The sequence below is a fragment of the Notolabrus celidotus genome, chromosome 11 (genome assembly GCF_009762535.1).
Source record: "Notolabrus celidotus isolate fNotCel1 chromosome 11, fNotCel1.pri, whole genome shotgun sequence".
NCBI lineage: Eukaryota > Metazoa > Chordata > Actinopteri > Labriformes > Labridae > Notolabrus > Notolabrus celidotus.
In genome coordinates, this window is record NC_048282.1 from 14,753,727 (window position 1) to 14,767,053 (window position 13,327).

General features: G+C 38.6%; 1 protein-coding gene across 2 annotated transcripts in view; it reads right to left on the bottom strand.

Annotated features, from left to right (window-relative positions):
- Window positions 1-13,327, bottom strand: part of kazna (kazrin, periplakin interacting protein a) — a 242,352-nt gene that overhangs the window by 29,936 nt on the left and 199,089 nt on the right. For both annotated transcript variants that reach the window (XM_034696432.1, XM_034696433.1), the window contains exon 5: window positions 2,026-2,217. In XM_034696432.1, the coding sequence (XP_034552323.1) occupies window positions 2,026-2,217 (192 nt within the window). The remainder of the gene's footprint in view (window positions 1-2,025; window positions 2,218-13,327) is intronic.

Genomic DNA, 13,327 nt, shown 5'->3' on the forward strand with positions numbered 1-13,327 from the left:
AAAAAATAATCACCTTTATCATTTTTAAGGAAGATTGTGGGCGTGGGATGTGTCAAACATAAAATCAAACATAAAAAAGCCCCAGCTATTAGAAAGAGCTCACATTGGTGTGACCTGATTTATTTAATGGGGATACACAGGTTTGGAGCAATGGCACATATGGTTTTCTGTCTTGTTTCCCTTAATAACATTTAAATTGGTTATGATTAGGGTTGCAAAATTCCGGGAGTTTTCAAAGTTGGAAACTTTCGAAGGGAATTAACAGGAATTTATGGGAATAAACCAGGAATTTGCTAAATTGAAGGTTGGCTCTTAATGGGGAACTTAAATATAGTATGGGGAAAATATATTTTAGCATAATCCTGACTAAAACAACCAGATCTCATGCAAGTACAGTTGAATATCTATGCAGAGCCATCCTCAACAAGTGACACTGAAGAGAAAGAGTCTGAGTTGGATGTTGAGGAAGTGGACATGGAGGATGTTGATGAGACCCAGGAAGAGCTCATTGCCTGAAAGGGTTTACCAAAAATGCAGAGGCTAGGTTTGAGAAGCTTGAGGGAAGGTGCTTTTTTATTAGCATGTTGAATGGGTCTTTTTTGGAGAGAGAGGGTCTCTTTTCATTTAACATTCTGAATGGGACTTTGTTGGGATTGTATTTTTGTTCATTTTTGAATGGGTTGGGTCAGAAGGATGAGTAATATTTAATTAAAGTTAAATGCAAGTTCTACTTACAAATAAATCTGTATTAATTGTATTATTTTGGATGAACGTCTGCTTATAACAAAACATATTGATACTTGGACATGATACCTTTCCATTAAATTACCCTCAATTCCCATTAATTCCCATAAAGTCCCACAAATTCCCATGGAAAGTTTCTAATTTGGAATATTTCCAAAATTCCCCAGGTTAACTAGCCATGGAAATTTACCGGAAATGTTCCACCCCTTTGCGACCCTAGTTATGATTCTATGTAAAGTGTTGTGACCTGCAGCAGGTAGGAGGGTATGCTCTACCACAAACACAGAACTTTATTTCAAATTTAATTGAATAAAGTTTGAACTTTTTTTTACTTTTTAGTTTTCATTTTTATTGTCTTCTGCCTATAAGAGCCTTTATTAATTCATCTTTATTATTTTCAGTTTTCATTAGCTTAACTGTGCATCCTAGTCTGTGTTAAACCACAAATGGAGTAACATTCAAAACCTGACAAACTTGTGTTTGAAACATGGGATGCTATTCCCAATATTTATGTGAACAGGTAAAACGCACACTTGGAGCCCTATCCATCTTTGGATCAGTGTACGGCCTGTGTGAGCAGGTTTTCTCTCCCATGAACTATATCAAATCCAAACACCTCACAGATGAGAGCCTGCAGTCTTATGTGAGGATCAAAGTTACGTCTATACAGCTGATGATATGGATAAAATGGGGAAATGTTCAGAGGCAGGCGTCACATTTAACGTGTGAGGAAGCTGTCTTTTAGTAGACAAAACGTCAAAACCAAGCATAAATCTGAGGTCTGAACTTTTGGTGATTTACAAAGAAAGCTTTTGAGGTTTCAACTTTAATACACACAAATGTAATAGAACAATGAGCTGAAAGGTTCAAATGAAGCGTGTACAGAAATGTTAACTTTCATATTAAAAGGCTTCTGCTCTATTTTGATGACACAGTGGAGCTCCTGCAGTACATTGTTGTGTGCGAACATTAGGGTAGAGGGTGGTGCAGTTGAAATCTAGTATTGTTATTTACCTGCAGAATTTTTGAAAAATCCAAGCATCAGTGTCTGCTCTCATCGTCTAAAAACGCATCCATTTCCCTATGCTAACAGACTATAATGGAGTCAATGGGCAGCATTAACCACATTTTGCACACACTTATGTTCACAATGAGGCAACAAGAAACTAGCAGGTTTTCTCTCAGCAGGAACGAGGAGTAGCCAACAGAAGTTGGGCATAAAATGATTAAAGAATAATGTCTTGTGCATATTTTCTTTCTTGTTAACAGTGACATCCTTACCTTGCAGAGCCTCCTTGGCTCGGTCCAGCTCCTGCTCCTTCTGTGCCAGCTGCACACGGAGCTCGGTGGCGGAGAGCACGTCGGCCGAGCAGCCTCCCTGGGTCTCCTCCAGGTCCTTACTCAACATGTCCTTCATCTGCCGCAGCAGGTGCACCTCTTCCTGGAGCTGGGCCACCTCCTCGCGCAGCAGGACTACAACACAGAGAGCAAAAATGATGCTATAGCAAACTGACAACAAAACACTGCCAAATATATCACCGGGAGAACTCAGTATTTTTGCCAAAGAACATTAACAGTGATCAGTTCTAAAGCCAAAGAGCAGAAATAGTTGCAGGAGAAGGGCCGTGTGCAAACCGGAATTCAACCTTAGATGTGTGTTGGCATTGGATCACTACATGATGTTTAAGTAGGATTCACAGTAGGAGTTTGTGACAGAGATAACAGCAGTGCCAAAATTACCATCAGTACTTCTGAACACAGAGGGGATGGTGTCCAGTGGATGAGTAGAGACAAGAATATCACATTTTAATGAAATCTTTCTTAGCAGCTGCCTGTTGATCCCGCTCTGTGAAAGCAGAAACAGGGTGCCTGCATTTAAAATGAAGAGAGTGATGCTTTAAAGAGCTCCTCCCCAGCGTTGTCACAAAGAAGCAAACAATGCCACGAAAACAGCAGCAGGGAGGAATGGATTTTTCCTCCCAATTTGACTCACTGAAAAAATGTTTCAAAGTGTTTTCAGAGTATCAGCAGCAAAGGGAGGACGACGCACTTATAAAACAAGCCACAACCAAAAAAGAAGCACTCTTCCATTTCTTACACCAATTCTCAGGAGAAATATTTAATCTAAAAATAAGTCGTTTTCTGCACTCTGAATGCGTTTGTCTAGATGGAGCATATGGAGAGTAATTTATATAAGGAAGAGACGAGTCATTCTGCTCAATTTCATGCATCCTGGGGGCAGAGGGTGGGGGGGCCGCCACTATCAAGTGTCTGGCATAAATCACACTTCATACTCATATCCCAGCTCCAATATTACTTTCTAAAAAAAGAGAAATAGAATCAATCAGAGATGAATGGGAGAAGTGAGAATGGAGGACAGAATATGACAAAGTACTGTGAAAGGAAACGACAGATTAAAGACAGAATACGGACAACTCTGTGGCTTTTCAGTGAAGGGTAGGATCATTATTATTTTGAAGTGTGAAAATGGATAATAGGGGTGAACACGGAGAGCTAGAAGGAGCTCCAACAATGCTAGTTAATTCAGTAAATGATCCCACATGGTTTACATGTACATGTTTGCATATACTGCATATTGAAACATTTCTAAATGATTATTCGAAGAAAAAATGATCAGCTGTACATTTCATGCAGCAGGTTAAAATGTCCCGGCTAAAATGATGCTCTTAAGATTGTACACTGACTCATGTATGAATGAAGCATGTCTCTTTAATCTTGCCATGACACTGACAGTTAATTTCCCGCTGCTTTCATCACTGTTATTCTCCCATCTCCCCATTCAGCAAATACAACCATGAATGATATGCGACACAAAGGAACTGGAGTTGGTCTTGTGCTACAACAAGCATTGAAAACAAATTATAATAGAGAATATTTGCAGCCTTGGTTTCATACATTTAGCACCACATGGATCCTTTCAGCCTTTGCATTTCAAAAAAATGACCCTTTAAGACAGTTCACTGCTTGTAAAGCGTACACCTGCTTCCCGCGGCTTTCGTGCCCTCTAATTTGTGCTCACTGACTAAATGTAAGTGGCTGAGAAAAAGGGCTGCCCGCCAAATAACGAAAATGAAATGTAAAAGAGGTTATTAGGAGACGGGGGCGACAGAAAAACGTAGGCGAGTGGAGTGTCATTACACGGAGGTATACTTAATGGACCTGATAATAGAACCACATTTTACAGAGCAACTCAGGCAGCAACGCCACTATTGGAAAACCAGAGAGCTCGCCTGTTCAAGAAACAACCCACTGCATGATACAGTTCATTGGTGTTTAAAAATCCTATAATAGTCACAGACTCGATTACTTATTCATTAAGTTTGCATTTATTGATTGTGCAAAGGCAGCAGAACAGGGACCCATAAATAGAGGGCAAGGGTGTTGAAAATGTGGCTTTTAGTTTAAATAGCTAAACCATTAATAAAAATCACAGTTTGTATAAAAGTCCTGCATCAGAAAACTCAGTTATTTCTTTTATTACTGTCTCATATGTTTCCCGTACCAACTCTGTCCACTGGGAGTTAAAGTGGTTTTCATACACATCCTTGGTTGCTTCCTGCTGCAAAGAAATGTGTTGCATCTGCAGGTGTTACAAAGGAACAGGGGTGTGTCCAAACTTTATTGCCTGGGGTGGCCCAGTTGTGAGACCAACTTTTACAGGAGCTGCATGAAACATGTGTGCTCATGTACATACATGTGTAGCATATGTTTCTCCATTGTCTTGTAGGTTCCTCTCATCACTATCATCGCACTCTCTCATTCTTATTCTCCTCTATCCCTCTTTCCAAACCCAACTCGGTTGAAGCAGATGGCTGTCTAGCATGAGTCTGGTTCTGCTTGGGGTTTCTGCCTGTTAAAGGAAGTTTGTCCTTGCCGCTGTAACTAGCTAAATACTAAAACATGGTGGATTAAGATTAGATAAGATCGAGCCCGTCAGTAAGAGGGGACTGGATTGTTGGGTCTTTGTTAATAATTTAACATAGAGTATGATCTAGACCTGCTATGCTATGTTTGTAAAAGCGTCTTAAGATAACATTTGTTGTGATTTGGGGCTATACGAATAAAGATGGATTGATTGATGTTTATATGCTCTATCTGTCTCCTACGATGGTATCCCTTTAAACTAAACTAGCCAACTAAAGAAAGTGTGCTACATTGAAATGCCAAGAAAGCTCAGCACAGTCCAAATAGTTGATTATCACATGCGTCACACGCCTGTGACAAGACCTATAGCCAATCATAGTTTGAGGATTTAGGGGTGGCCAACTAGATTTTAAGGGGGCTTCATGCCTCCCCTGCCCACTACTTGCTACGCCCCTGCACAGGAATATGTATAGGGAAAGATTTGAGAAGTAAGATTTAGGAATACATTTAATTCTCAGAGAATTATCTTTCTCTCAAAGATGGAAACAGTGATGCCCTTCGATGAACATGAAATGACATTTTCCTCAACAGCAGATCAAAGTTATTTTCTGTAATCTTTTCTAAATTAGCTGAGAAAAGGATACCTATCTATTCTTAATGGTGTTATCTTGCATTTTCACCTGTTTATCTCACTGGGGTTTCTTCGAAGGTACATCCTTTTAACCAACCAGTAAAGAGTCAACATAAATGATCTTTTTAAGCCTCTAAATTAGTGTTTTCATGTTTCATGTTATTGACTCACTTTGAAAAGACTGTGAGAATGAAATAAAGTATATGAATGAGTATCCTTGCCTTAGCTTATTTCTAAATATTTATGGCAAATGTCCTTTTACAGTACCAAGGAGTCTGACAGACATCTTAACAAAGTGACTACACCCCTCTACAGGGTAGCTAGGCAGCTAAAGTATAGCAGATACAGTTTTACATCCTCATACTACTGCTCTGTCTTTTAAAGTGAAGCGCCTCAGTTACGTGTCAAAACAACCAGGTGGTCTACGTAAATTGCTCTGCTTTACCAGTAAGAGGACTCTCACCATGCCTGATAGGGAATGCAAGATTAGCTGTCTGAGTATGCCAAGGTAGTTAATAGAGAGAGTGAGAGAGAAACGGATATGTTATTGTCTTTTCCGTCTTTCTGCAGACAAGCACACTGCTGGAGCACTCTAGATAAGACAGGCAGAAGTGGAGGGAGGGGGAGGTGGCGAGGAGTGAAGACAGCCACCCATTTTTCAATGTCCGCATCGTCTCTCGGCTGGCAAGAAGCATGAGCTGTATATGCATGTGCTGCATTACTAATGACAGTCAGAGTGGGAGCTTCCTGATAAGTGCAATCTCCCCTCCAGGACTGTGTGCAGCTAATTCCCACGGAGGATCCCCCCAGCTACGCTTGTGTCACGGAAAGTCTGATGCACATTATCCAGCATGCCTGTATGCTTAAATTAATGCTGTTATCTTGTAACTAGTATCAAATTGTTAGTTTTGCCTCTATCCATGTTTGCCTTTTTATTTATTGTTTGTATATAGTGTGAAGAAACCAACATTCTGTCTCACCATATATGACTTTTTCAAACAGCACCCACCACAACTTTCATTCTTTCTATGGATTTAGTCCATACAGGAAGTGTACAATGATGTCTTTCTTTGCTGATAGTTCTGGAAGAATGAAGTACCAGAACAATGCCATTACTTAAGCCATGCATTGAGTATATATTGCAAAACAAACTACATTGATTCATGTTAAACAATGACCTTGTGTATTTTTCCACTAAAAGGATTAACTGAATCAAAAGAAGACTGTAAATCCAACAAAAACCTCTGGACTTAATTACTTCTCTTTGTGAAGAGAAACAAAAGAAAGAGTTACAAACACAAAAAGAGATGTTTCTTTCAGTGTGTAGGACTGGGAGCACACAGGGTTGTGTTGTAGTTTGCAGCCCTGTGAGTCTGTTGGTTGCTACCACAACCTCAGTACTCACAGGGATGAGAGGCTGTATCAGGGTCGGATGTTTGCTCCCTCTGTGCTGTTAACTCAGCCTCCAGCAACACCTGTTCCCCACGGCTTGACATAGGCAGCCTATATATTTTCTCCTCACAGATATTTTTTCAAGACAAATATTTTTGTCCTGTATTTTAAAAATCTTTTTTTTTGGTCAAAAAGACCCATGCTGTACAAAATATCTATGTCTGCAGCTAAACAATGAGAAAATACTTTGATTTAAAGTACAGTATAAAAGCAAGGGTAGCTACAGATTTGACAGAAAAATCTCTGAGGATTAAATAACTGATCTGACATCCTTAATGTTGTCACAATGTTAATCAAATAATTGTTATTTTGCAAAATAACACTTGCACTGTTTTGAGTTTAACCAAAAGTTGCAGAGAAATAGGCAAGGCAACTTTATTTGTAAAGCACATTTCATACACGAGGGCAACTCAATGTGCTTTACATTAAAACATTAAAAGCATTGGAGACATTCAGACAAGCACAAAAGAACACAATTAAAATTACAAATATAATAAAACAGAAAAGTAAAGGAAAATTAGAAAAGTGTTAAAATAAAATTGAAATTTGCATTTAAAGCGAGTTAAAATGAGCTAAGATAGGAAGGCAGTGGCAAAAAAAAAAGCTTTAAGAAGAAAACTGTTATACACAGGTATAATTAAAAATGAGCAAAAAGTCAATGAGTAAACCTTTGTTAAGATCATTTAAAATTCTAAATGCAGCTGAGCTGTTTTGCTAGTAAAAGCATTAGCTTTGTTTTTGCATTTCCTGGTTCTAAACCAAATGAATCGATAAATCTGTGAACAGGGGAGTTTCTTTTAATAGCCCAGGCTTAATGTGTCTCTCTGACTGAAGTTTTATGCGACTGTGAAGTACCACAGAGATTAAACTGAGGCTAATGACAACTGATCTCGTCTCCGACTCGATCTGCGGAAAATATGTGCATTCATTGACCCCCCCCTCCATCTCTGCCTCCATCCCATTCCAATTCCCCAAAGGGGCTCGCCTCTAGTTATTATGATTCATCGAAACAGTAAATAAAATCTCCATCCTCAGCCGCTGATGTAAATGGCTGCTTAAATGTGTGCATTTGCATAATAGCGACCATGCATCAGCTGACGTGCAGTTGGTAACAGTGAATTATGAATCTGATCAGTGTCATTTCCTATCTGTATGATTTAAGCAAAATGGCTGAAACTGTCTTCCTAAATAACCGAGCACCCTTTGTATAACAGCTGCAGCAGCGTGGAAAATGGTTCCCAAATATCAGCAATTCTCTGGAGACACAAAATTTGTCATCCCTTCTCCTGGATTTAATGTGGCAAAGAAGAGATTAAACTTTGGAGGTAAAAAATAGACTTTTTTTAGTATGACAGTATGGCTTCTTTCAATGTATGAACACTTTTGGGACCATGAGATTTCACTGCAGGTCTTGAAATCTGTAGTTATTTTAGGGTCTGTAAAGACTATTCAGTCTTTGGGGCTCCTGTTTTGATGATGCACCTATTTGTCAATATGAGCACCTCTGCCTGTCTCCATGTCATTCTCAGAGTCTCTCAACCAAACAGACGTTTTCAGAAACTGAAGTTGCAAAAAGTCCAAGAATCTGTCAAAGAGTCCAGTGGCCACAAGGCAGCTGAAATTGGACTTGGCTGGAGCGGGATTGGAGGTCGAAAATTGATAGGGAGTGACAGTATGTGTCTAGAGGGGAGAAATTTTTAGATTGCTTCTCCCTTTTCAGGCTGGAAAGATGGGGCGAGGTTCAACTTTTGCTTGTTACTGGAGACAAAATCAATTAACGGGCCAATTGTTCCCACCAAAATGTATTCAGCCAGCTGGCAAAGTTAGGACATCGTGGGGCCTGACGTATAGAGCAGTGCTACTGCACAATACATACGCACTGTATGGAGGCTGTGTAACAATCTACCAATAATAGAGCAGGCACAATAACTCTCCCCATACATCTAGATAAGAAATGTACAATAACTACATGATTTAGGTACATTATGTGTGTGTGCTGCGTATATATTACCGCAATATAACATCCCCTCTGGCACATTCAACACATCATGAAATGACAAACCTCCTGCAGTGCTACCTAATAGATTTCTTCCAAACATACATTCCCATGTAGAAATCCAGAATCCATATATAACGGCAGGACAGTGCTGTGAATACATGCAGCACCAGCTGGACTCTGACATCATTTCTTCAGCACATATGAAAAGTGAAAGTAGGAACAACAGAAGTCAGGAATGGGTTGAATAATAAGAGAACGAAAGAGCAATCAGGATCAAGAATGTGAGCGGCAAGTGCTTTCATGACGGGAGGCAACATCCCACATCCTCCTATTTGTTTTGGACTTAACAACTCATCCATGGCCCCGCTTGAATAATTATATCCAAACACATTCTCTCTAAGACCCACTCACAGATGCCGTGCTGGGTTGAAAGATTAACCCTTCACAGCACTCCTTAGGACATACTTATGATAAATAAAATGTGCACTTTTGCAGATTTTTTATACAAAAAATGTAACATACAGGCAACAGCAGATGATAAGGCAAAAGCAAACAAGCAGCTCCAGTTTTAAGCACACTGAACAAAGGGAATCGGAGGTGCCCCTGGTACTCTCCTCAGTTATGTTTATTTCTATCTTGTGCCAAATTCAAAACCTCTACGATTTCAAAAGTGCTTCATTCCAAATTTCAAAATGATGTACTTTGTATTCATCATATTAGCAAAATCTATTATCCCAAGGCTATGTTAAGGAGTCTATACCTGGTAATGAAAAAGACAGACATTATTACTGAGGATGATGTGAAAAATCACAATGTAATATTTTCAAGGTATCCAAGAGTCCGACAGTATGAAGACAGTTTTTGCCTTTACATTAACACTGGGTGTAATGGACATGTTTGGAGTATAGTTGAAAGAGTAGAAAGGGACATGCCGGCAAGTGGAATCAGTGTTGCCAACTTAGTGACTTTGTCACTATATTTAGCGAGTTTTCAAATCCCTCTAGCGACTCTTTTTCAAAGAAGCGACTAACGACAAATCTAGCGACTTTTTCTGGTTTTAAATGAAGACTTTTGAAAACTGATGTGAAAGCATGTATCGTTCTTACTCTATCCAACGAGCAGTGGATGCTGCTGTTAGTCCCTCCTAGCTGCATTCAGAGCAGGAGGCGTTCATCTCTCTGCATCCAGACTGCAAATGTATCACGCATTGACGAAGACGCAGCTGGCTGATCCCGCCTATTGTCTCTTTTTGGTCCATTTAGATAATTAATGTAGATTGTATACAATAAAACATTCATTTGTTGTAGGCTCCTAAGTGTAGTAATAAACATATTTAGGGTGTTTTTTAACCTCTTTTCGTCTCTCCCTCAATGTTATGCGTCTCTCCTGCAGCGTCCATCATAATGTAAATTATGCAAATTAAGTGATGACGTCATTTAGCGACTTCTAGCAACTTTGAGGACAGCCAATAGCTACTTTCCTCACTGAGGAGTTGGCAACAGTGAGTAGAATAGAGAAATCACACCGCTCACTCACAATTGCTTGATATACACATCATTAACCCTGCCCACTTGCCGCAATGTCACTGTGGGGCTTGCAGGAAAAGTCAAGGTTAAGTCGAAGTGAAAAATTCTGTCATTTCCATTCACACAAGCAACCCATGCCTACAATTTTGGAAAATTTTCAGGAGTTTGGTGCACGTGTGAAAACAGCTCATGACATACATGACAAAAGCAAACAGGACCATCAGTCGCAAGACTGTTCCTTTCTGTATTGAAAATACAGTGGCCTGAATTCAGTGTTCTTTGTTTACATTTTCTGTGGAAAAGATTTGCAGTAAGTGACACTAAAAGGGAGTATGGGAAAAAACACACAAAAAAAGTTCCATGGAAAACAAAAGCATCACTGATCTGTAGAGTAATACAGTATGTGTGCCCTTCCCTGATGTACATGCTCATTTGTGATGTACCTCACTATGGTCATCAGATTTAGATCTTAGGGTTTCCTGTGCCTGTGGAGACAATCAAGCCATCACTTTACCAAATAAATGTATAACATGCTCAGTGATGTCGATAGTTTCACATCCTGGGTCAACACTTTCAAAACTGAAAGAACGCAGTAGACTCACTACCAATGCAACCTCACCTTTCCCATTCAGAATGATATATTTGCAGTACAGCCATCGGCGGTTTGGGGGAGCAGCCACTTCGGCTACCTCGGCTCAAGACCCAAATGTTTTCTCAAAAGCCCCAAATCTTCTAGGATATCAATAAAGCTATAACTCCATGTCACCTGGGGACTCACTACATTGAAGAGTTGTCAACGTCCCTGAAGTCCATGAGAATCAGCAGTTGGTAATGAAGCAAAAGAGCCCTCAGGCTACTGCACTTCCATTGTGCTTCCATTTCCCTGTAATGATTGTTTCCTATGAATTTCATAGATTTTATAAACAGTTAACTGTGATGGAAAATTGACTCGTAGAGATGTTGAAAATCCAATGCACACAATGTGTGCTTTGCTTTACAGAAGCAAATACAAACACAACAACAACTATAGATTGTATTTCAATAAGTTGTTGGTTTTTTAAACTCAGCTGGAACAATTAAGATAAGATAAGATAAGATATTACTTTATTGATCCCCCGGGGGGGAAATTCAGTTGTTACAGCAACCCAGACATAAGTACAATCAAGAAAGAAGTTTCAATAAGTACAAAATAAGTACAATAAGTACAAAATAAGATAAAAAAAAAAAAAGAAAAAAAAAAGATAAGTAAAAAATAAAAATAAAAATAAAAACAAAAAAATAAAAACAAAATAACATAAAAATAAATAAAATAAAATAAAAATAAGTAAAATAAAATAGATTAATAAAGCTAGAATACAATTTAGATATATACAATGTTACAAATGGAATTTAAATTAAATAGCAGTAATTGCCTGCACACAAACTCAGATAGTTACATGCAAACGGCCAAACATTACTGAATGCATGATGGGATACTGATTAATGTTTGCCCTTTGCAGGCATGTACACAAACAGCAGCCATTATCTGACCTTTCATTCCCAAAGGATGCTATTTGTCCTCAGGACACAAAAAGTCACCGGACAAACTGAATCCTCAATGATGCTTCACTTTGAAACTTTTCTACTGGCCCTGAAAGTATCATAAAACTAATGGAGTCTCAACTTTTTACAGCAAATATCATTACTTAACATTTTAGATGGGTTTTTTTTTCTAGATTTCTTTGAATTTTTTCTGTTTTCCTATTTTCTCCCCAATGCTTGCTCCTGGTGGATTTAACTACGTTAGTGTAAATAAATGATCAGAGAGTGTCTAATCATGCTGTGGGTGGATAATGTTTTAATAGTTTGAAGAGAAATATTCCAAATTAATTGAATACCATGAGTTTAGATTGAGACAACATTGTACTATTTAATATAGTTTTTCAACATTCACATAGCAATCATCTATTATAAATGTCTCTGTGGATACCACTGTGCTCTAAAGGAAGTTGTTAGTGTGGATGTTTTCTCAGTGTTTTGGAGCACTTAAACCACCTGGTAACACTTGATCATGTCACTGACTTTGTGTCATGATAACATGTTTAATACATCATTAGTTAAGGTATGATAATTAACAGTTACTTCATACAATAATGTATGTATAACCACATTTGCTGGACATACAAGTTTTTTTCCATTTGAGATGCTATTTACATGTGGTCCTAAAGAAACCTTGTATGTTCAGAAAATGTGGTCATACATGAATTGATGTATGAAGCAACTGTTAATTATCATACCTTCACTAATATTACACATGTTGTCATGACATGAAGTCAGTGACATGATCATTAATTTATTGTGAACAACAGGAATTTATAGTGCATCTCTTACTAATTCATACAGATATTCATCATGAGTCATGCTTTACTTCAACATGAATTCAGCATTAATTCACTGAAACATTTGTACCAGTATTGTAAAATGTTACCAACCACCTGAGAGTTTGGAACAAACCAGCTGACTTTGCGACGAGTTGTAACACACCTTATGATTTAAAACCAGCCAATAGTCATTTTACAAGCTTGGTCAATGATCTCAGCTGACCCCAGCCTTAACTATCTCTTGACGGCATTCTCAGCATGACTTTTCATTTGTAATGTGAAAGTGAAACACAAACAGGGACAGAGGAGGACAGAGGAGGACAGTGGCTGCACTGTAACTGTAGATGACACCATCACATAAAGTAGGTTTATTCAGGGAAATGCAAATTCCAAACTTTTAGTCATTCACTGACGTTCCTTCTGTGTTTTCTGAATTAAAGAAAGTCATCGAACCCGGTAGAGATGCCAATGACTCAATGATCTGTTGCTTTTTATTTCAGGCTGTTTATGAGGTAATGACCTAAACATTTTACATCTTTTAAATATTGTTCTATTTGTTTGTGAATTATGTTGTCTGTGACTCTGATGATGGGAAGAACCCAGGGTGCTCTCTTGGTGTCTTGTCTTTGAATGTTGTATTGTTTGTGACTCGGGTCATTGTGTGACTTGCTGAAGAACCTTTTCCACATTGTGGACAAATAAAGTTTTATTCTATTCTTTTATCCTATGT